The sequence below is a fragment of the Hydra vulgaris genome, chromosome 12, assembly GCF_038396675.1.
Source record: "Hydra vulgaris chromosome 12, alternate assembly HydraT2T_AEP".
In the NCBI taxonomy this organism is placed as follows: Eukaryota; Metazoa; Cnidaria; class Hydrozoa; order Anthoathecata; family Hydridae; genus Hydra; species Hydra vulgaris.
In genome coordinates, this window is record NC_088931.1 from 53361977 (window position 1) to 53385568 (window position 23592).

Sequence of the window (23592 nt, forward strand, 5' to 3'; positions counted from 1 at the left end):
AGCAAAGAACTATATTAGCCGAATTCAGTAATTTTACAATCTTTTTAGTGGAAGTCTTATTAGACAGAAAATCTTGACAAAGAGGACTCGTTTTCCTCTTTATCAAACCTTATAAACTCAATGGATTGCACTATAGAGGCTGTGAAGCCTCTATAGTGCAACCATCCTAGCGAAATTTTTGTATTTTTGCAGAAGATTCACAACCTTAATCTAGCTGCTAATCAATTGAATGAAGTAGAGTCTCATGTAAAATGGATTTAGTCATTTTAAATCATCAACTTGACAACCGTTTAGTTCAAACCTCTTCAAACAATAAACTTTTTCAGTATCTTATTTCAATCAGATAACATCTCCTTAGGTAATGAGATGAGGATGAAGCTTATGAAGACTCTATTTGAGGATCTTACCAGAATGCGATCTTCGTGATCCAACTTCATTATCAAAATACATTTGGTTGATTCCGGTTATGCATGTCATGGTTTTTAATAAGATTTTGTTCAAAAGAAGAAAAAGAAAAGGAAAACCTTTACGAAAAATCCAGAAGCAATGCTCATTTTCACAAAAAAAAAAAAACAGTTTAAGGTAAGCGTTTTTTATACCATTCTTGATGCTATTTTTAATAGATAAGTGACAAATTTCAATCTGACAACAACTAAGACAACAACGCGGCAATTTTAAATCAATCCTCTGAACTCTGGAATATTAGCGAACACAAAGATTGATAATCAAAAATTTGATGGAAGTAACTATTCCAAGAAGAACTTAAATTGGTCTTAAGACTAATTTTTACTATATATATATTCGACGAGTTAGTGCTAATTCTAATCAACTTGAAAAATTAGAAATTATTACAATTAATTTGATTCTAGCGCATACCTGTGCTTTTACTCCATCTCTCACCCCCCTCCCCTAACAAAAAAAATAACAACAGCAACAAACAAACTTACTAAAATAAATGAAAAGCTTTTTCTCTTTTTAAACTAATTCACACGTCATTTATTTTGCATTTAATTATTTTTCTACAAATAATCCTGGGTTTTAAATTTTCATGCATAGACAAATATATGTTCTTTATAGATCATTTTTGAGCATTTGCAGCCATCATATTGCATAACTCTTTATGTTTATTCCAGTGACTTACCTGGCACGGTCTTAAAAAAATAACAATAAGTAAAAAGAATTTGTTTATAATAAAATAAAACGTAATAAATTAAAAAAACTCACCTGGAACAATACCATTCGTTTTGACATCTTGAGCACCTTTTCATAGCTTCACCATGACAATAAGCACAAGTAGGGGGTTCATTAATTAAATTTTCTAAAAGATCGATGTTGTACGTAGTTGAAAGGCTAAAAAAACAAACAAAAACTGATAGGAGTAATATCAACTGATGGATGGCAAGTTATATGGCAGATGAAAAAAGTTATTTATCAGATGGTATAGTAGAATGAACAAAAAATCTAATATAATTCGTAAACATTTTTATAAGAATTTTTATAAGAAACATTTTTATGAAGATTTTTATAAGATTTTAAAAACCTTTGAGCGCGCTCTTTCATTTGTTCGTTAGTCAACGTATAATAATTTGAAGCTTGGTCATGAGCTATTTTCTTCCATTTATCTTTAAAATCTGACTCAATTTTTATACGAATTGTTGGAATCTAGTGAATATGAAGTGTATACAATAACAAGTTAATTTTATTTTTTATCAATAACTAACAATTTTCAACCAACAATATAACTTTCAATAACTACATAACTTCCAAATAACTATAAAGCATAATACAACAGTATAATATGTATTTTATTGTACTATGTTTATATATATATATATATATATATATATATATATATATATATATATATATATATATATATATATATATATATATATATATATATATATATATGTTTAATATTAATATTAACCTACTTGTTCAATTATCAGACATTCTTTAATTTGTGGTGGATTCATTACTGACAACATTTCTACAAAGCGTTGAAAATCTTTTAAAAAATTTATCTGTTCAAGAACAACTTCATTTAAATGACGACGTAACTAAATAAGAAATTAAAAATTTATATGTAAACAATAAAAGTTTATTAAAATAAAAATAAAAAAATATAACACTGAATATAATAAAAAAAAACTGAATATAATATAGTAATATCCTCATATAAATGATGAAAGGTATTCGGATATGTAAGTAGTGTGGTGCAAACATTTAAAACCTCACATGAGCTCAGGTTACCTTTAATATTTGGGATTTTCTATAAACATTGAAATCATACTTTCTTTGACATTCAGGATGCAATAAAAGTTGATAAAGAGTTATCCATACCTTTAAATAAAAAATGCCTATTTAAAAAAAAAAAAATGAAATCAAAAACATCAAACAATTTTTCAAATAAGTATACTTGTCCTTCCAATTTACTGACAATGTGTTTTTCATCTTCTGCAACATCACACCATTTATTGTCAGTAAATAATTGATAATTTCCTGAAAATTAAATTTCATGGTTGTAATAATTTCCTGAAAATTAAATTTCATGGTTGCAATTAATTTTAATAATAACAATAGTACATTCTGTTCTTTATTAATTATAAATAGTTCCGGGAAGTTTTTTGTTATACCTGAATTATTTATTCTTTTCCATGGAGAGTTTTCAATAAGTTGAACTAACATACATGGCATATCTAAAATTTTAACACAAGTTTTATTATACAACGTTCAATAGTTAATAAAAACAAACTTAGCTATGAATATATAAATAAATAAAACTATCCATGTATATAAACTTCAGGAAAAAATTCGAAATCCAAATAGTTAAATCCCATTAAAAAACATTTTTTTTAAACATAATGGAATGAGACAAACCTGAACTAATACTCATTTAATATAACATATAAGGTAAGTATGGGTATTAAGGCCCGGCAGGTAATAAGGCCCACTAATCCAAACTTAGGGAAAAAATAAATTGTGAAACTTTTTTTCGACATTAAAATATTAGAGTTATCTGGTTTCATCACTGGCAGCAAAAAAAAATCAGCATTTCTTTACCGCGCGTTCGACAAAGCAAGATTACTTTGTTAGTTTCGTCAAAAATTGCTTAAGTCTAATTTTTAAGATACGTGTTTTTACATTTTACAATATTTTATAAAGCTTCTATTTTTTTCAATTGCATTTATTTGCGTTAAGTACTTATTCATTATCATTACTCATCATGTAATATTTATGCAAGTGTTGAAACAAAAGAATACATTATCGATAAACGTAACAGGTTCAAAGCGGGTAATAAGGCCCACTAAAAATCGGCCCACTGAATCTGGTCCTTCACCAGCTTCAGTCACCCAACCCAGTCCCTCAACAGTTTCAGTCGATCAACCTGAAATTAATCTTAATGCAAGTTTCAATGATTTAATGCCGAGTCCTGCTAAAAAGAAAAATATGGCTATGGTCGGTCGCAAAAAAAGTTTTAACTATGTTGCTAAAGCCCTAACGAAAGAAGATTTTCAATCTCCTACTTCTAAAGCTGTTTATAATAAGAATAAGGGCAAAGGAAAAGCAAATGTTTCTAAAGACCTGAAAAAAGATTATTCTCAATCTTCCACTTCTAAACCTGTTAATAAAAAGAATAAAGGCAAAGGAAAACCAAGTGCAAAGAAAAGTAAGTCTGTAAGTGTGGATGTGAATGATTGGTTTTGTTTGTTATGCCAGCAAAAGTCTGTAGAAAGTATGTGACAATGTTGTAAATGTAAAGTATGGTACCACGAGGCATGGGGTATGATTCTGAAGATGAGGAAGAATTAGTATGTCCATTCTGCAAAGAATAATGTTTTTCTTTGTAACATTTCTTTATTGAATTTTTTAATTTTCTGTTGTTATTCTCTGTTGTATAAAAAATTGATTCTTTTAAAGTATATAAATATGCAAGATTACTTATTATTTTATAAATGTGAGATAAACTATGCATTAAAAGAATGTTTCCAAACTTTTTTCTGGTTTTTCTTTATTTATTTTTTTATTTTTTACATGGGCCTTATTACCCCCATAAGGGGGTAATAAGGCCCAATTAAGGTATGTTACAAAAACATGAATAACTTTTGTTATAATTATTTCCTCAATATGCAGATAAGATTTTTACATCAAGGAATGATTAATCTTAAGCAGCAATCGAAAATATTTTTTTAAACTTAATTTTTAAAGCCTAAATGACCAAAAGTCTGTTAGGTGAGCCTTAATACCCATACTTACCTTATATGATAATAGCAGTATTATATATAACATAATAATTAACATAATAATATATTTATGCCTTAAAATACTTTTAATTATATTTTTGCTCATCTTATACTTACCATATTTATCCAAAATTCTATTCAACACACTAAGAGGAACTCTGAAAAAAATGTTTTATTTCTCACAAAGTTATGATTTGATATTTAATTTTACAATTCAAATTTATTTAAAAAAATATATTTATTTTCTTACATATCAATATGATCAGATATATATCTAAGAATGGAAATGACTTTCATTTGTATTGTAAACTGAATATCATTATTTTGATTTTCAAGATCCTTAATAAAACAAAAAAACAAACAACATAAGTTCAAACATTTTTGTAAATTCAAACAACATTTTTGTAAATTTATTTTTTTAATAACATATTTACTTCAAAAAACAATGAAGACGTACATCATTAACTGCTTCTTCAACTTTTTTTCCATCAATGTATCTTAACTCAACAAATATAAATCAATTAGAGAATCAAATAATACACTGACATTAGTAACATTATATACTCGGCAGTATAAAGTATAAGTATAAAAAATATCTACTTTAAAAGAAGGCTAGTAATTTTTCGTTGAATGTAGTCAACCAAATCAACTAGTACATCTCCTGCTGATTCGCAGCACTCCTATTTTAAATAGAAAAAAAAAAACATAAAAAAAAATGTAAAAGAATAAGCAAAATTTTGACTAAAAATAAATGATAATTATAAATTAACTACATTACTGGATTTATACATATTGCTGGATTATCGAATAGAACAGATTAGGTCATGGCCTGGAAACCTCAAAAATGGGATGTTTCAAAATTTTAAAAACATATTTAATTTGAATAATACTTGAAATATTTTTGTAAAAGGTAACTCTGCAGCTAGTAATTTGGCATAAAATAAATTTATTTTTAAACTGATTGCACTTTTGTCTGTAGAAACTTTAAAACTTAAAAGAATGTTTTATAAAAAGCAAAGAAAATAAATTTCAAAGTAGTTATTTTAATATTAAAACTAGTGGATAAAAAAAAAATCAGTATGCAGCTGACCCAGGTAAAATTCCAAAATTAAATCATTTTTCAAAGGTTTTTTTCCTTCCAATTTCCCAATCTTTACCATCCAGTGAACAAATCAAAACTGTTAGTAATAAATTTGTAAGAAATTAATTTTTACTTAGTGTATGTTTCATTAAATTCGAAGCATTTAGAAATGCATATTTATAGCAGTGTTAGTAAATTTGCAGGTTGAACCACAAATAGACAAATTTGATCATTTCAACAGCAGCGATTCTTGTGTTCATCAAAATGAATTAAACCATCAGATTGATAGCTATTTGAATGATCTTGAGCAAAATTTAAATAGATACTATTGAGAAGATACTATTGAGAAGATACTATTGAGAAGATATTATTGAGAAGATACTATTGAGAAGAACAGTTATATAACTAATCTTGAAAAATAGAGCAATTCCGTGTTCCAAAAAAGTGTCAAAATCATTCTGGACCATTCAAGTTTTCAATACAAAATTACAGATACAGATTTTTTAGGATACAGAATCCAGGATAGTGTGTTGTTCAGAGAAGACACTTTATGGGAAAAAAGAAAATGGCAAAAGGTTTTTGCGTGAATGCCACCAACAACTGGTCGTGTGTATTGTTTGTGCATTCAAGTGTATGTTCCTTGTAAGCATTTTATGCCTAATGAAAAGTCAAACAAACTTACTGGCAATGGATTTAATGATTGGAAGAATATTTTTAAATTACATCAACATGATAAGATATTTCTTCAAAGAAAATGCATTTTGACATATATTCAGAGAAAACAAAGATTTGTTTTATATTATGACCTGCAACTTCAATTCCAGACAGAAAAAATTAATGAAAAGAAACAATTTATACCGTTCATTGTAACATTATCGAGGGAGGTTTACTTTTTCGCAGAACAAATAAACATTTTAGTGTTTCAGATAATAGGAATTATATGGGTTTGCTAAAACTAGAAGTACCATGTTTCAGGAGAGATTAGACACAGAGAGTTTGATGTCTATCAAATCAAATATTCTTTGAGAGTTAATTTTCATAATATCATTAATGACGTTATTGATAAAAGATATAGGAAAAATATTTTAAGGGCTAATTGTATAAATGTTGATTTCTTAAGTTGTGATATTCTTTACAACTTGTTTTTGTAATTGTTAATTATAAATGTATATAAAAATATGTGTAATATTAAAAAAAATAATAACAACATGTAATATATTTAAAAAAATAAATACCAGATTTATGTCATAGTTTTTATATTTATGAAGAAAAGGCTTATGTGCATTTGTAAATATATACATTTAAGAACATACATACTTTATTACTAAATAATCCTGCAAAAGTATCTTTTTTAATGTAAAAATAGGGCTTACAAAGATTTTAGTGCCTAAGGCCCCAGTTTATCTTAATCCAGCACTAATGCAGGTTAAAAACTTTAAAGAACTTTAAGACATAAAACTACGATTAAAGAATATAAGTGAGAAAATGTTATTTATGTATATAAATCAACTAAAAGTTATCTAAAACTGATACATTCTCTTTTTTACTCTTTCTGCTGTTATCAATAATAAAAGAAAGTAAAATTAGACAATTTAATAATCTATATTCATCATTAAACTAATTAAACAACTTTGAATTTTTTTATTTTTGAGATAAAAACAAATGTTTAAATAAAAAATAACATGAACAAAATGTTTTTTTCAATAAAATTTGTATAGTATCATTTTTTTTCATTAGCTTCTAATATTTGAATATTGAGTCAATCTTGTAAATGAAAAAAATAATTGAGTTTGAATTTATTACATCTCTAAACAAGTTGTTCCAAATAATTGATATTCTGTTGTGAAAGAAGTTGTCTAATTGTTTTATATTTAATAGATATTAAGATGCTATTAAGATAAGGTATGAGTTAGATATTTAAGAGATATTTCTTATTGTATGCTTTAAATACCTTAAACATTTCAATAAGAGTTAAAAAGAATGTGATTGACAGAAGATTTAAAAAACTTAAATGTATGAATCAGAAAAACATGAAGCTGTGACAGCATTCTAAACCATCAATGATCGAGAAAAAAAACTAGACGAACAAAAGTTAAAAAGTACGAAGGAACAGTTGCAGTTAGGCTTTTTCGGTTCTGGGTACCCGGACTTGGCGAGTCTGTGGGTAAACACCTGAATCCGATACCCGGTTTAAGGCTCGGCGAGTCTTATGCTTTGAATGTTTTGCCTTGTTTTGTAGGCAGCGGTGCGTCTTCAAGCTGGATTCGTACCTTTTCTAGAAAAATATAGTAGTAGGGTTTGTGAATCTAACTTAAACTTGGCCACAGCTTTTTAGATGTTTTGAGAACATTCAAGTTTATGTATGTTTCCATGTATGTCCAAATACACACTAAAAGAATTAACTTCATTACTTAAAATTTTTCTAATCAAATGTTTTTATATATAAGCGAATGCTTTAAAGGATTTGCTAATATAAAATGTTTCTATATTAGCAAATGTTTTAAAAGCATTCGCTAATATAAAAACTTTTGATTAGAAAGATTGAAGTTAATAAGTTATCTTATTAACTTCAATATTTCTTTCAATCTTTCTAATCAAATCTTTTAGCGCATATTTAAAAAACTTAAAAAAAAAAAAAAACACTTTTCATTTATTAATTACTTTTCTATTTTAGGAAAAAAGTGAAATACCATAATTTTACTAGAAAAATGCTATAAGTGTTCAACAATAATATCAAACAAAGATGGAAATACTCCATCAATGATTAAACATGGAATTTTTTTACCAACATGGGAAGAAATAAAAAAAAATTCTGGCACCAAACGATTTAAAACTATCGACACTTTCGTTTTCGTCGCAAGAAAGGCTATAATGGCCGCTCTTGATGGTATATCAGTTAGGGCGATTACAAAGTCTAGTCTTATTTGTGAAAGTTTAGTAAAATCAAGTTATAATCTTCCTAAAACCGAAAGAGATGTTATGAATTTAATTCATAAGTTTTATGAAAAAAAGGAGTTGGAAATATTAGAATTGTTACAAGAAAAAATTAAAGAAGGTTGACGATTTAGCATTACAATTGATGAATGGACGAGTATGAAAATTCAGAAATATCTCAATATCGATTTGCATGGAATTGACTCTGAAGTTTATAATCTGGATTTAGTGAGAATTTTTAACTCGTGTACAGCTATACAGTTAGTTGAAAAAGTAGAACAATATTTAAACACATAATATTAATTTTAAAAAGCATATAGCTGGTTCAACCGGGGACAGTGCAAGTGTAATGATAAAATTTGGACGAGAATCTCCTAGTCTCTATAATTTGTGTTTGAATCACACTATACACTTAGCTGTTTGTGATGTACTATATAAAAAGAAAAGTATTACTGTCTTGCAAGATGAAGATGACGTTGATGGAGATAGAAATGACCATGGTTAAGATGATATAAATGATGATCAAGATAAAAATTATTATTCTGACGAGAGTGGCGGTGATGTCGAAGAGTACAGACAAGTTAAATTAACAAATTTAGGTAGTGTAGAAGAAAATATAAAAAGTGTTTGTACAATTTTTAAATTTTTTAAAAGTTCTTCTGCGAAAAATAATATTTTGCAAGAAAAGATCAAAATAGTTTTAGGAAATGAACTTCAGCTAGTGTTAGACATAAGAACTTGTTGGAACTCAATGATCCAAATGATATCTAGATTTTTGAAATTATTTTATATCATTAAAGAAACTCTGCAAGATATTGAAAGCGTACATTTAATAGAAAATATTAATATTGAATTAATAAATGAATTGGAAAATACTCCAAAGCCTATTAAATTAACAGTTGAAGCTCTTAGCAGAGGCGATGCTAATCTTGCAACAGCCTGATTAGCAATTAATTTTATGTTAAGAAAATTAAAAGAATCCAATGGTAATTTAAGTAGAGTTCTATTAATGACAATGAAAACTCGAATAAATAGCCGTAAAAACCAAGAAATAGAAGAGCTATTAAATTCTTTTGTAAATAGTACTATGCCTTCAAAGAAAATACAATTATTTACAACAGATTTACTGAAGAGGTTATTTGGTGAGGATGAAGAACAGCAAAACACACATGACGGGACAGAGGCTCAAATTTAGCAACTTAGGTCTAGTAAACTTTGTTTAAGACAAGAATCAAAAGATGAAAAGTTACTCTGTAGTTTTATTTGAAAAGGATAAATTAAAACAATATGGCCATAATGATGTTTTTTTTTGTTTAATGTTTTTAGAAATTATTCTTGTTTTAGATAATTAGAGAATTTGACTCAATCATAGATAGTGTATGACACCCTAAGAAAAAGGTATATGCTTACCTTAATCCTGCTAATTAACCTAAAGTCATAACAAAGGACTCCTTATAAGCCCTTGGTAATGTACACTAAAAGAACTAGTAGGAGCAGCTTCTATGCACAACGTGGCACTGTTAATACTCTAATATTTTACAGCTATAAAATATCAGCTATGAAATACCATCTGCCACTTTGAGAGCTACCAAAATGAAAATAAAAAAGAGATTGAACTTTAATTAAGAACAAGATTTGTTTAATACTTTAATTAAAATTTTGTATAAAAAATAAAATTTTATTTTTACATTCATACTTAACTAATATTTGTTTTTTGTTATTAGAAATAAAATATCATGTTTCAGTAAATATTATTACAGTAAATAATTTGTTTTGAAAAAGGATCTTTTGTAAAGATTGGTAAATATAGATACCTATATTTATCTCTACAAAATTACCTATCTCTATAACATAGATAGAAAAAAAAAAAAAAAGTAGGTATCCTAAACTCCTATTTTTGATTATAAATAATGTCTATACCCCTATCATATATAGTGCATGTTTTTAATCAACACGCGTGGGCTTTTAATCACACGTGGGGCATTGTCATGTGGGGCTTTTTAAATGGACTTTGTAAAAGGCCTTGGCAAAGTCTTTTTTCTTTTACACAAGAGCAGTGATCACCTTTCCACTTGAACAGAGAATCCTTTTTCGACATGAAAATCTGCATCTTCTGCATTATACTGTCGAGAATGAGAATCTTCTCTTTCTATATATGCTCTTGAATGTCTAAATGTTCCTTTATTTTGCGCCATATTTATTTTCACTTTTATTTTCTGTTTTTGCATATATACTTAATTGATATATACTTTTCACATTTATTATATTAGCTATACCCCCTATCAATAAATTTAATGGGATTTGTCACGCACCTTTTTCTCAACCCCTAACTACACTTTTTTTTAACATCTATACCATGTGGGGCATTGTTACATATTAATTGGTAATTTTTAACTTTTACACCACTACCAACTACCGGAGTAATAGTCACCAACCCTGTGGGATTTAGCACAAGAAACTGTCACGTGGGGCTTTGGCCCTTAACATCTACACCATGTGGGGCTAACATCTATACCACGTGGGCTTTGGTCCCTGTACCCAAATAAATTTATAACCTGCGAGTAATGCTTACATGTGTGTGGGGATGGGGAGTGGGGGTGGGGGAGGGGAAGGGGAGGGGGCATTTTAATATAAAATTTTTCATTAAAAGAGAGACAGAACCCTTTCTTATATTTAAAAAATTAAAAAAAAAAAAAACTCGAATACTATTATACAAGGTTTCTTTGAGAGTTCAGAAAACCTTACTACAGACCAGCCTCAGAATCATTAAAACTGAGTTTTAGAGCTGTACCTTCTTTAGGAGAAGTTTGGCTTGTCAAAATGTAATAAAAAACAGTGTTAACTAAGATTTAAATAAATATACTTACCTTGTAAAATAAGGATGTTTCAAGTAAACCTAAAACAGTGACTTCATGAAACAACTAAAAAAAATAACAAAAATAAACAAAATTATGAGTAAAAAAAAAAAATTAAATATATCATTTATAAAATAATTTTAAAATACAATATATTAAAATAACAATCAGTTAAAAAAGCCATCAAATTGCAGCTCCACTTCCCATCGCATGGAGAAAAAAGTATCAACTTGTTTCTCCATGCGGCTTTGTTCGTCAAGGTTTGTGTTTCAGAGTTAAGAGAGGATTGTAAACACAGCTAAAGTAGCCTACTCGACTATAGTGACCTTCTCAGCCTTGGGTAGGTGAATTAACATTAAAAAATTTATAAATATTTTAAAAAAAAAACTTTTAAAATTGAGTTCAAGTTGATTTTTCTACAAAAAATTTTTCAATAAATTAGAAAAGTGTTTCAATAAATAAATATTTAAAAATCGATTTCTGATTTACCAATTAAAATCAACAATAGTTTTGAAAAAAAACATTCCTTTACATAAAATGAACTTTAAATTTTTTTATGTTTAAATTTTAAACTGATATGAATTTAAGTCTTTTATGAATACTTTATATCATGTCAATAGATTTTACAGACGTCTGTTTAATTTTTGTACAAAAGTAGTCTACAAGAGTACCAGAATAAGAAATACTTATTCTGGTTTTCTTTCTGGTTATCAGTGTCATCTTTCAATAACTGCAAGGTATCATCCTGCATTTCAACTACATCTCAAAATGTCTGTTGATTATGTATATTATGTCAAATTAAAACCTATGATAAAAATAAAAATGACTTTTCAAAATTACTTACAGTCATATAAACAGACATACTTGAATTAGTTGATTTAAGATAAGGAAACACTTTTTCTGTCCACACTTCTGACTTGATTAGATCATAAATCAAGATTATCATCTAAAAAAAATTAGAAGCATAAAAGTAAAAAAAAATTTTTCCCTATCAACTTTATATTCAACAAACATATTCAAATATCTTATATAAAATCGATATATAGTCTTGACTTGTATATCTTAAGTTGATAAATTTAGTACTTTTCTTTCATAACCATTTTTTTAATTTCCTTTATGTTTTTTATTTCCTTTGATGTTTACTTTAAGGAACAAATAGCCAATACCAATTTGGATTTTAAATGGCATCTTGCTTTTTATGTGAAAATTCATATGTGCAAAATGTAACTTCTGGTATATAGGCAAAACTACTCGCAATCTAAAGATGTGGATATCTAAACATTACAAGAGGGACAAAAGTCTCATATCTATAAACATTTCCATGCTAATAAAAATTGTTTTATGCAATTAAATTATAAGTGTTTTTTTCGTTTTAGATTCATCTAATAATTTTATTTTATCTGCTTTAAACATCTAATAAGTTCGAGTTAAAAACTTAAAGTATGTTCATAGAATAGTTAAAACATAATATAAATAAACAGGTTAAACAAAATGACACTGTCTGTTTAGATATCACTTTGAATATATATGGTTTATCTTTTTAACATATTCTTTCATTACTTCTATAAATTAGATTCCATTGTATTTTGCTATTATATCATTAATAGTTTGTACACAGATAATTACATTTTGCATTGTTTTTTTAATCCTCTTTATAGGTATTAATGCATATTTTAAAAACTTAATTTCAACTGAAGATGGCAAGTGGTTGTTGAAGCATGTATTGCTTTTATTAATAAAATGATTTTCATAATTAAAAAGTTTGTCTTATTTATTAATTTATTTACATTTTTTGTCTAAAATTTTTTTTGGATATATAAGCATATACATTATTGGCCATAAATTAGACCTCACTATTTTTTTTTTTTAAATCCTGTTTGATTGAAATTATTTTAAAAAATATTATACTTTTTCAATATTTTATTAGTATTAAATAATAAGTATCATGTTTACTGTTTTATTGACATGTGGTTTCTTTAAAATTTATTTTGTACTCCTAATTATAAATAATTTGATAACAACTACTATAAAATTTTTATTTTTTATGTTGGTCAAAAGTTAAGACTCACTGCTTTATTTTTAAAATTTAAGTAATATATTCATGATTTTTTTCAATAACTTTGATTTTATTATCATCTGCATTTATTATTTCTGATACTTTTTTGTTTTTTGTTTTAAATAGTACTAATAAAAACACAAATAAATTAAATAATAAAAAGGTTACAAAATGAACAAAGAAACAGCAAAAAGCAAGGATTGCATGGTGCAATCAACATAAAAAGTGGCCTGATTGCAATTGGCAAAATGTTATATTCTCTGACGAAATGAATGTTGAGGTTGATATGCGAAAATGCCGTGTTATGCTGAGGCGATCACTTAAAGAGAGATTTGATTCGAATTGTACATTAAAACGAACTAAGCAAGGTAGTGGGAGTATAGGCATTTGGGCCTGCATGAATTATTCAGGACTTGGATGCTATCAATTATTTGAAGGTAGACTTAATGTTGATAGATATATTGAAATTTTAGATAATTGGCTTCTTCCCTCAATTGATATATTTAAAGAAGAAAACAGTAATATCATATATTAACAAGATGGTGCGCCATGCCATACAGCAAAAATATGCAAACAATGTTTATCAACAACCAAATATCGATAATGTCTTGGCCTGCTAACAGCCCTGACTTAAATTGTATAGAAAATTTATGGTCATTGTTAGATCATCATCTTGGAAAAATCAAAATTTTAAATGTTGAGCAATTAAAAATTGAAATAAGGAAACTGCTTGACAATGTGTCTAAAAAAATAACTCAAAATCTTGTAAATTCGATGCTAAAGAGAGTAAACCAATGCTTACATAAGAAAGGAGGTTCTACAAAATATTAGAATGCTTTTTTATGGTTTTCCATTTGTAAATTGTTGTTCTTATATATTATTTGAAATATAATCTTAACTTTTGTCCAACCTTTTTTTCAAAATAATATAACATGTTTCATTATTTTTCATTTTTTGGTATCAAGACCATTATGTTTAAATTTATTTTTTTGATTTCCATAATGTATATAGATTTTACTTATAATATTAAAAAATAAAATATAAAAAATAAGTTTTGTTTTTATTTCATTTTATTTTGAATTAATGTTTTATAAAAAAAAAAAAAGTGAGCTCTAATTTATGGCCAATGATGTATATATTAGAACAGGGAAAAAACAACTTTTTTAGTCATGAAGTATATATACATATACCCAACATACCCATCTTTTAAAATGAAGAAAAAAGAAGAAATTTTTTTGCTGTAATAAATCTTCTTCATATATAGAGTGCTTGAAATAATGGCTAATTAATAACGAACGATCTGTTATTTATAGAAAAAATAATGATTTGATCTTCCAAATCAATTTTGGTTGATTCAATTGGATAGGGAACAACTACAATTTAAACTTTTATTATAATAAAAATATTAAAAAAAAAACAAACTAAAATTGTTATATTAACACCAAAATTATATTGAATAAGCAGATATACCAAATGATTTTGATTGATGGAATAAACTTTGTTTTAAAACTATAACAATCATTAAGTAAATAACCATAAAATAAATTTTTTGTTAAAGTTTTACACTTAAATTATCATATCAGAATACTTTTTCAACTTCAAATTTATAATGATGCCATTAAAGTAACTACAAATTTTCTATAATATATAAATATATAAAATATAAACAATGATTATTTCAATACCCGCATCCTACAGTTTAAAAAATGAAAACATTAAGTGATAGTTTCAGACTTGGTTTACTTAAGTTATTGATAAGTTAAAATATAATAATTTAATCAAAACGAATATTGTGTAAAAATCATTCCATGACAAGTGAATTAAATTTTTAAGGTGTTCCAAATTTCAATTTCACAGCTGGTTTTTTAATAAGATAAGTAAACTTAAAACTTTTTAAAATTTAAATAAACTACGTTTATTTAAAGTTTGTTCTTATTTTATATATTGTTTTTATAATTTTTTTTTACTAATATTTTTTTTTACTAATATACAGTACTAAATGCATAAATCTTCACTTAATAATGTACATAACTCTTGTATGTTAAACATTATTTATTGTCAATGAATCGCTGTTTCTAAGATAAAATGGTTAGAAATGTATTGCATATTAGTAACTTTTTAAAAAGATAGTTTTAGCAGTTTTTAAAAAATATAGTTTTAACAGTTTTTAAAAATAATAGTTTTGGAATAAAATAATTAAAATTAAAACTCTAAATAAAATAATAAAAATAAAATAATAAAAATACCAAAACGTAAAAAAGAAAATTGTACAACTAATATCAAACTTTAATATTTTCAAAACAATCTATTGTGATTTTCAAAACAACCTATTGCGATTTTCAAAACAACCTATTGTGATTTTCAAAACAATCTATTGTGATTATCAAAACAACCTATTGTGATTTTCAAAACAACCTATTGTGATTTTTAAAACAACCTATTGTGATTTTCAAAACAACCTATTATGCATTATTTGGCTTTATAACAACATAAACCCAATAGTGTATGGCATAAACACAAAAAGTATAATGCATAAAGTGTTATGCTTGAAAAATTAGATAAAAATATACTGAAAATTTAATTGACTAGAAAATGATGGCCTACTTTTTATTTTTTTATTTCAGATAATGTTGATCAGTAAACTTTTGAATAATTATTTTGAGATGCTGTATTTAGATAAAAGTAACAATAAAGCCTTCTCAAATGCATTTCGGAACTTTATACTAGATTACAGCAATTTAATATATTGTTAACTGTTAAACGCAAAGGGTGATCAAAATAAGCGTTTTTTTTTATGACTTTCTTAGCAAAAAAAATGTAAAAATTATCTTGCCCACCAGCATATCATCAAGTAATTCCAGATTTCAAGTACTTTTTCTTGCATATCGCCATTATCATCATTTTTACTAAAGAAGTTTTAGTATTGTTACTGTTATGAGTAGCAAGGTTGTTGATTTTTATCTTGAATATCATTTTGGTCAAGTGTTTCAAAAACAAATAAAATATATACAAAATGAAAAATATATTTTCTAGTTTAGAATTCCTAAATTATTGTACATCATAACAAAATGGAGCATATTTTAAAATTATTAGATTTTTTTTTTTTTGGTTATTAAATTGCAGTTGCACCTCAATATTTCCTCATTTTTTATTCAAACCATAACTTCGTTATAATATTATATAGTATACATCTTAATCAAAATCATAATATATAGAGGGTTCAAGTTTGGACTGTCAGTAATTTTCATGTGAATCACATTTATTACAACAAAATTTTTTTTTTTTCCTTTGTTATCTTCTTTTTCATAATCTGAAAATGTGTCTGGAATAAAGTTGACATTATAATTATTAGAGCTGAATATACTAATAACATCTAGACCTTAATCTGGAAATACATACATACATAAATACATACATACATACATGCATAAATACATAAATACATACATACACACATACATACGTACATACATAAATGCATACATACATATATATATATACACAAATATATACATTTGTTTATTAGAAATAATGTATAGTAAGGTAATATAACATATACCTTATTGTAGGAAACTAGGAAATCTTTAACAAACTCATCAGCACAAGAAGATACATTTAATACAGCCTACATTATGAAAACAAACATACATTTAATTCATCATTCTATACTTATTAAAATTTTTTCTCATTGTTTACTTATTAAAGTGTTTCACTTTAACAAGTAGACAATAAGAAAAAAAATTAATAAGTACAGAAAAACAAAACAATTGAATAAATATTTTATAATAAACAGTAAGTATGTAGTAAGAAATAATTTATGAAAATATATAAAAAGAAACAACTTCAAAAATGAAACAAATTTTAAAAATAAAATGAAAATGCTATAAATCTGTAATGATATTTATATGCATTTTCATATATCAATGTATGAACAATGTGGGAATGCTAAAAACAACTGAAAAGGTTGTTAAAATCCTTTGATTAACTAAATTAACAGTTTTAATTAATAAAATAAAAACTAAATTAACAGTTTTAATAACAATTAACTGATGGAATTCAACTTTTTAAAACAATAAATTATGTAACTTATATATTGAGTATTAAATAAACAGCATTTGAAATAATTTTCAAACCTGCATGTTCAACTTTTGAATTAACTCATGTGTCTTCCACCATCTATAAAACAATACACACATATATACATACATATATATATATATATATATATATATATATATATATATATATATATATATATATATATATATATATATATATATATATATATATGTATATATAAAATTATAAAATGATGACTATTTTTGAAGTTTTTTTTTTCAAAAATTTTTTAGTTCTAATATTATTTTATTATATAGAACACATTTTGAGTAGTTGAGCAGACATTTAAAAAAAAAGTTGTTTTAAGGACCACCCTAATATATATATATATATATATATATATATATATATATATATATATATATATATATATATATATATATATATATATATATATATATATACATATATATATATATATATTCCATTTGGTAGTAGTTGAGGAAAATTTGGTAGCCTAATGAAGTCACTACAAACAAAAATTAAAAGTGTCACCTTGCTACCATTTAAATTTAGAAATACCATTGAAGAAATACCATGAAGGGAAAGAAAAACAAGTTTTTTGAAATATCAAAATTTTCCTGTGTTATTAAAATAATTTCAGATGTATGCAACTTGATTTAAAAACTTTGAAGAAGCAGAATGTGTTATATAAAATGTCTGCAACTAGCTCAATTTTTTAACTATATTGTGCATATATAGACGCATTAATCTTGACTTTTCTATTATTTTATTGAAATAATCTTTTATATAATTGAAAAAATTTTGAAAAAACAACTGCAGAACAACTTCAATTTTCTTATAGTGATAAATTATAACAATAAACAATGCAATGCATTCAATGTTTTTTACATTTAAAATTTCTTCATACAAAAGAATGCTCATGCTTGTTACTTTTTATTTTCATTTTTCAAAAACATTTGTATTTAATGATGGGATTCTTTTAGTTATAGTTTTTATTCTCAAAAACAACTTCAAGGATTCAAGTGTCAAGAAGTTAAAAGAAACACAATCTGGGAAGCTCTTAGAAGATGTCATGTCTGACCTGCATTAGGAGTTTAGCATAAACGGGAGAGTGTGTAGAAGCAATTCATTTTAAAATCTGTCAACTGATAACTGCTTATAGTTCCAGAATAAATTTCAAAAATTTAAAAGTGTTGTAGTCAACTGAAATTTGGTATTTTAACTAGGTTTTTTAACCCTCACTTTGTTGCAATATCTACAGATAATGATTCAAACTATGTTAGTGCCTTTGACAAGTTTAGTTTAATCCAGTAGAAAAAACAGAGAGAGAGAAGAAGGATCCTGAGCAGGTCAGTTAGATGCCTTTCTTGTTGGAGAAATTCTAGAAAGTTGCAATGATGATATCATTTTTCTAAAGCACTATTGTTGTGCAGCTCAGACAATAAACTTGCCAGCTTGTAACAATACTCAGAAAGTGCTAAACTGAAATTCAAACCCCAGGCCATTGTTTGTAAAGCCAGCTGCAAAAACCAAGGGGATATGGAATGTCCAAAATAGGAGTACTGTGATGTCAAATGACATCAAGACAGCCCTGAAGTTGGCAACATTAGGGATCACCAGTTTGAACTTCTGCTAAGATGCATTTAAATGACTATGAATAAAAGCACAAAATATTCATTTTTGTTCATCAATTTTGTTGCATATGTATATAACAATCTAAATTTTCTATAATGTTTACATTTTAATAGTATTTCCATTTTCTAGTGCACCTCTAATTTAAGCCGCCAGTTGTCAGCTGCCTCTGCAATGAATATAACACAGGGAATGATACAATAGATGGAGTAAAAAAATGTATAACTAGAAACCTCTTGCATGTAATTAATACCAAAAAATTAGATTTTGTGCCAGAATCCAAGGAGTCTTACCAGACCGATGCTGATGACAACAATATAAGTTACAATTTACACATAAAAAAGTAGCAGCACTAAGTACATTTAAATTTAATAAAGTATAAAATACTAAAAAAAAAAAACACTTTATATCATCCCATATGGATATGAAAAACTCTTTAGTAAAATAAAATAAAAATTTAGTAGCGGTATAGACTAGCAATATTAATTTTAAAGTTTAATAAAGTAGCTATAGAGCACTATCAATTTCTGGTTCCCAAAAATGTGGAAGGTAGTTGTAGTGGTTTAATATATTTGGTGGTATGCTTGTACTTTAATATATTTGTTTAATATATTTGGTGGCATACTTGTAGCAGGTAATATTAATTCAAAAGGTGAAATGGTAATAAGTCAAGTTTTTGCTAGAATAGAATCTGATGGAAATAATGATAAAAATTTGTTAAAGATATTTTTAAAGATGTTGATGTTAACATTATCTGATTCATTTGTATTAATAATAATGAAACCAAAAGATTACTTACTTAGAATACATTACCTCTTACAAGAATCATAAAATTAGTCCACAGGGGTTGCATTGTAAAGAATGCAATTATACTTTTCAAAAAACATGTATTTGTATATATCTTTGACATAAAATTAAGCAATGGGTTGGTGGGTTATTTTTTAACCTTTTTCTCATAATACTAGCTGGTTTCTAGCTATTTGGAATAGAACCTGGTAAAAATTTTTTACCAGGTTCTATTCCAAAGCCTTCACCAATAATGCATAAATATTAGTGTGTGGTTCATCATAAAGCGTTACATCAAAATGTTCTGCTTAAAACACAGAAAAGAATTACAAGATTAGAGCTACATCATAAGGTTATGCTAAAAACATAAAGAAGAATTTGAGAGATTTGCTATATCAAATGAGTCAGTCCAATTAGTGTCCAGTATGGTACACAGGAGCTAAAATTTTTATTATTATTAACTTGCTTGTTTAGATGTGAATAAAGCAACTAAGGGCTTTATAACTTAGAAATTTCTGCTATATTGTCTACATGGTTTGTATATGCTTTGAGGAAAAGTGGTTTCATATAAAATAAAAACTAAACAACAACTACAATAAACATTATTGAAAATTGAATTAAATGATGGAATAATGTGAGTTTTAGTGCCATTCCGGTGGAGAAAGTATTTTTTTTTAAAAAAAAGTAAAGAAAGCTTATAGGAGCCTAAACAAGGTTGTCATTTGAATAATAATTCACTTTAACTCATTTGTAGTAACAAATTTTTAAAAATTTTCAGCAATTCAGTAAAAAAATGTTTTTAAAATTAACTGACGAAACAGTACACAATAGTTGTCATGCTATACAGTTGACAAGTATTGTGGAATTGACTGCAGTCAATTTTACAATACTTGTCAACTGTATAGCACGTATTGTGGAACTGACTACAGTTGCAATAAGTAACTGCTATTTACTAGCAGTTACTCATTGTTAAATAACAATATGTCTAAAACTATTGCTTAAAAACCTTTTAATCAATTTTAATCATTAAATCACTTTTCAAACTATTAAATTATAAATTTGCTGACAAAAAAATTTTCAGATAATTATCTTTTGTTGACCTTTTAACACTCCTTAGGAAGTTGTTAAACTTAAGCAAGTAAAGTTAATGTAAACTTTTTTTATGTCATTAGTAAAAAAATTTTTTTTCAAGAAATAACATGATAAAGTTTGCAATAAAAGTTTTTATTCGATTAAGATCTAGCATCTACATTAATCATGTTTTCAATATAAAAATTATTTCAATTTTTTTCTTTGGTTGGTGGGGGTCCCCTTGTCATGGCACATTAATATTTTTATGAACTAAATTATTAAACACAATAACAACAATAATCATAATAAAAATTAATAGTTATTATTATCATTAAATATTATAATAATTAATAATAAACTATTAAATAACTATTAAGAAAAACTATTAAATAAAAATAATATTTGGCAGCAAAAAAAATAAATAAAAATAAAAACAACAAAAACTGTAGTAATAATCAAAAATATATATAACAATAAAAGATATGTCAAAGAATTAAAAAAAGAATAAAAGATTTTGATGTAAACTTTGAAGTTTTAATTTGTCAGCATAAAAGACAATGCATGAACGTCTCCTACGCTGGATTTAAATGTCTTACTTGTTACTTCCAACTTGATCTAAAGAACCACTTTTCATTTCCTTTATCATAAGCTCAGCTTCATTTGGATAAACAACAAACGTGGAAGAAGCCATTTTTGTTGCTAATAAACAGTCCAAAGTCGTTTTTCAAATTTGATTTTTTTACCCTCCGTCGCAAAATTATTAATTATAATATTATATCTTCAAAATCTTTCCGTGCGTGAGAGCAAAAAAAACATTTAGAAGCACATTGTTCCATTTAAAATGGCTACGGAAAACGACAAACAACAAAAACACAAGCCAGGTCCGTTAAAGCAGCAAAACAAATCTCACAAACATGGAGGTCATAAAACTAAAGGCCAGCTTGATAAATCTAATAAAGGTAAGGTTTTCTTCAAGAAATTAATCGGTTTTAGTAAATTTTAATAACAATAAAACATTAATTAATTGAGAATAACTCAAGCATCTGTTTTTGCTTTATTAATTAGAAAAAATTAACACCTTAGTAAAAAACAATTTTATTATAATTTCGAATTTTCATAGGCATAATAACTTATAATTTTTGAATTAATACTTATTCTTTATTTTTTTATTTACAGGTAAAGTAGAGTTGAAATTAATCCCCAAAAAGAACAAAGAGCTTGACAGAAAGCAGAGACGACACCAAATAAATCAGATCAGAAAAAACAAAAGAGAAAATATTATTGAGAAAAAACGAAAAATTAATAGTGAATCATACGCTCCTCATGTTATAGTTAGTTTTTTTCTATTATTTATGATTAAGTTTTTTAACCTTTGTATATTTATAAATAATACTATGTTGAAGCTATTATATATCAATGGTTTTTGAATTGCTCAAATCAATAACTGTGGCGTTAAAAGTTATTGGTTGTCTGAGCATCTGAATATTTTTAAGCATGATTTGAAATACAGGTTTCATAATTCAACTTATCAGGAATTTTATTTAAAGCGCTGCTAAAAGTTCGGAATAATTTTTGGCCGTAGCAGCAGGATTGAAGGTTCAAATCCTGGCTCCGCCTACTCAGCATATGAGTAGTAACTCTTCCTGAAAAAAAAGTAAGAACAAAGGAATAAATTTCTCTTTATATGTGCAAATTTTATGATGTAAACATTGGAATATGTAAATAGTTGTTAGCAAACCACTTCTTGCTGATGTTTCCTCTATATCAACAGTTGGCTCAAGTCGGTTCATTTTGGTCAAAAGCTCAAAAGCCTCTGCTTTTTTTTTTTGATTTTAGTAGGATCATTGTTAAGCAGAAGAAGAGTGACCTAAATAGAAAATATTTATTGACCAATAAACACAATCAACAACTCTTGAAAGGCTCTTAGAAACATTAACAAATATTTCAGCAGGAAAATTTGAATTTAAGACTTCATATCAATAAGTTGCTGTAGAAAAGAAGTGTAAGATTTCTTGAAAGCAGCAAGTTTTACAGCATCTCTATCGATTCTACAGCACTCTTTCCTACAAGGTTCATAAATTAGACAGCATATGAAATGTACTTAGCAAGAGAATAATTCTTGATTGTAAACAAGAGTAGATTGAGTTTACATTCTGTATTGATCTCCGTTTTTTTGTCTAATCCGCAGAATGATAATCCTCTTAGAACTAATAATAAATAAAATATATATTTTAAAAATATATTTCAGCAGTTTGTTCAATTAAAGAATTTATAACTATTAATACTAACTTGTTCGATTTCTCAAAATCAAACCTAAACAAGAGATAGATAACTTCAATTATTTGTCGTAGAACTCAGATCTAATACTCTTTTTCAGTCTGGTATTGGGGTAGTTTTATGTCAAATTACCCAGATATTTTTAAAAATGTCACCATATATCTTAGTTTTTGCTGATTTTTGTACAGTTGGGAGTACTTGGTAAAATAAAATTCCTTGAAAATTTTAGCCTCTGGTTCCACGAAGATCCTGAAATATGACCATTTTACTTTTAACAGTTACTGGCCAGGCCCCTCTTGTCCCTTCAGAATTACAATGTTTATTTATAGGTTTCAAGTTACATAAATTTCAAAAATATTTGATCTTTTTACTTAAAAATTTGTACCTGGCTATTTTCAGGGGTGGCGAACCCAATAAAATGGTCAGAAATGTAAAAAAAAAAAGTACCTGTATTTATCAATTTAAATTTTTTAAATTTAGGCAGTTTTTTATATACCTGATTTTGATGCTCAAGAAACCCATGTGATCTATATATTACACATCATTTTATATTCATTGATTTTTCAAAAAATA

General features: G+C 26.2%; 2 protein-coding genes across 2 annotated transcripts in view; one reads left to right on the forward strand and one right to left on the reverse strand.

Annotated features, from left to right (window-relative positions):
- Positions 1–964: 964 nt before the first annotated feature.
- Positions 965–21477, reverse strand: LOC100210609 (zinc finger MYND domain-containing protein 10). The gene is made up of 16 exons (XM_065813702.1): positions 21339–21477; positions 17304–17346; positions 16730–16795; positions 11959–12060; positions 11127–11180; positions 4845–4924; positions 4702–4741; positions 4495–4583; positions 4362–4402; positions 2637–2699; positions 2420–2502; positions 2254–2343; positions 1935–2060; positions 1541–1662; positions 1225–1350; positions 965–1151 (listed from the first exon to the last, which is right to left on the reverse strand). Exons 1-16 carry the CDS (start codon positions 21431–21433, stop codon positions 1079–1081), a joined length of 1293 nt encoding a protein of 430 aa, XP_065669774.1. The 5' UTR covers positions 21434–21477; the 3' UTR covers positions 965–1078.
- LOC100210014 (pre-rRNA-processing protein TSR1 homolog) overlaps positions 21461–23592 on the forward strand; it is a 75524-nt gene continuing 73392 nt past the window's right edge. The window contains exons 1-2 of the mRNA XM_065813701.1: positions 21461–21701; positions 21919–22073. Of these exons, the coding sequence (XP_065669773.1) occupies positions 21584–21701; positions 21919–22073 (273 nt within the window). The 5' untranslated portion in view covers positions 21461–21583. The remainder of the gene's footprint in view (positions 21702–21918; positions 22074–23592) is intronic.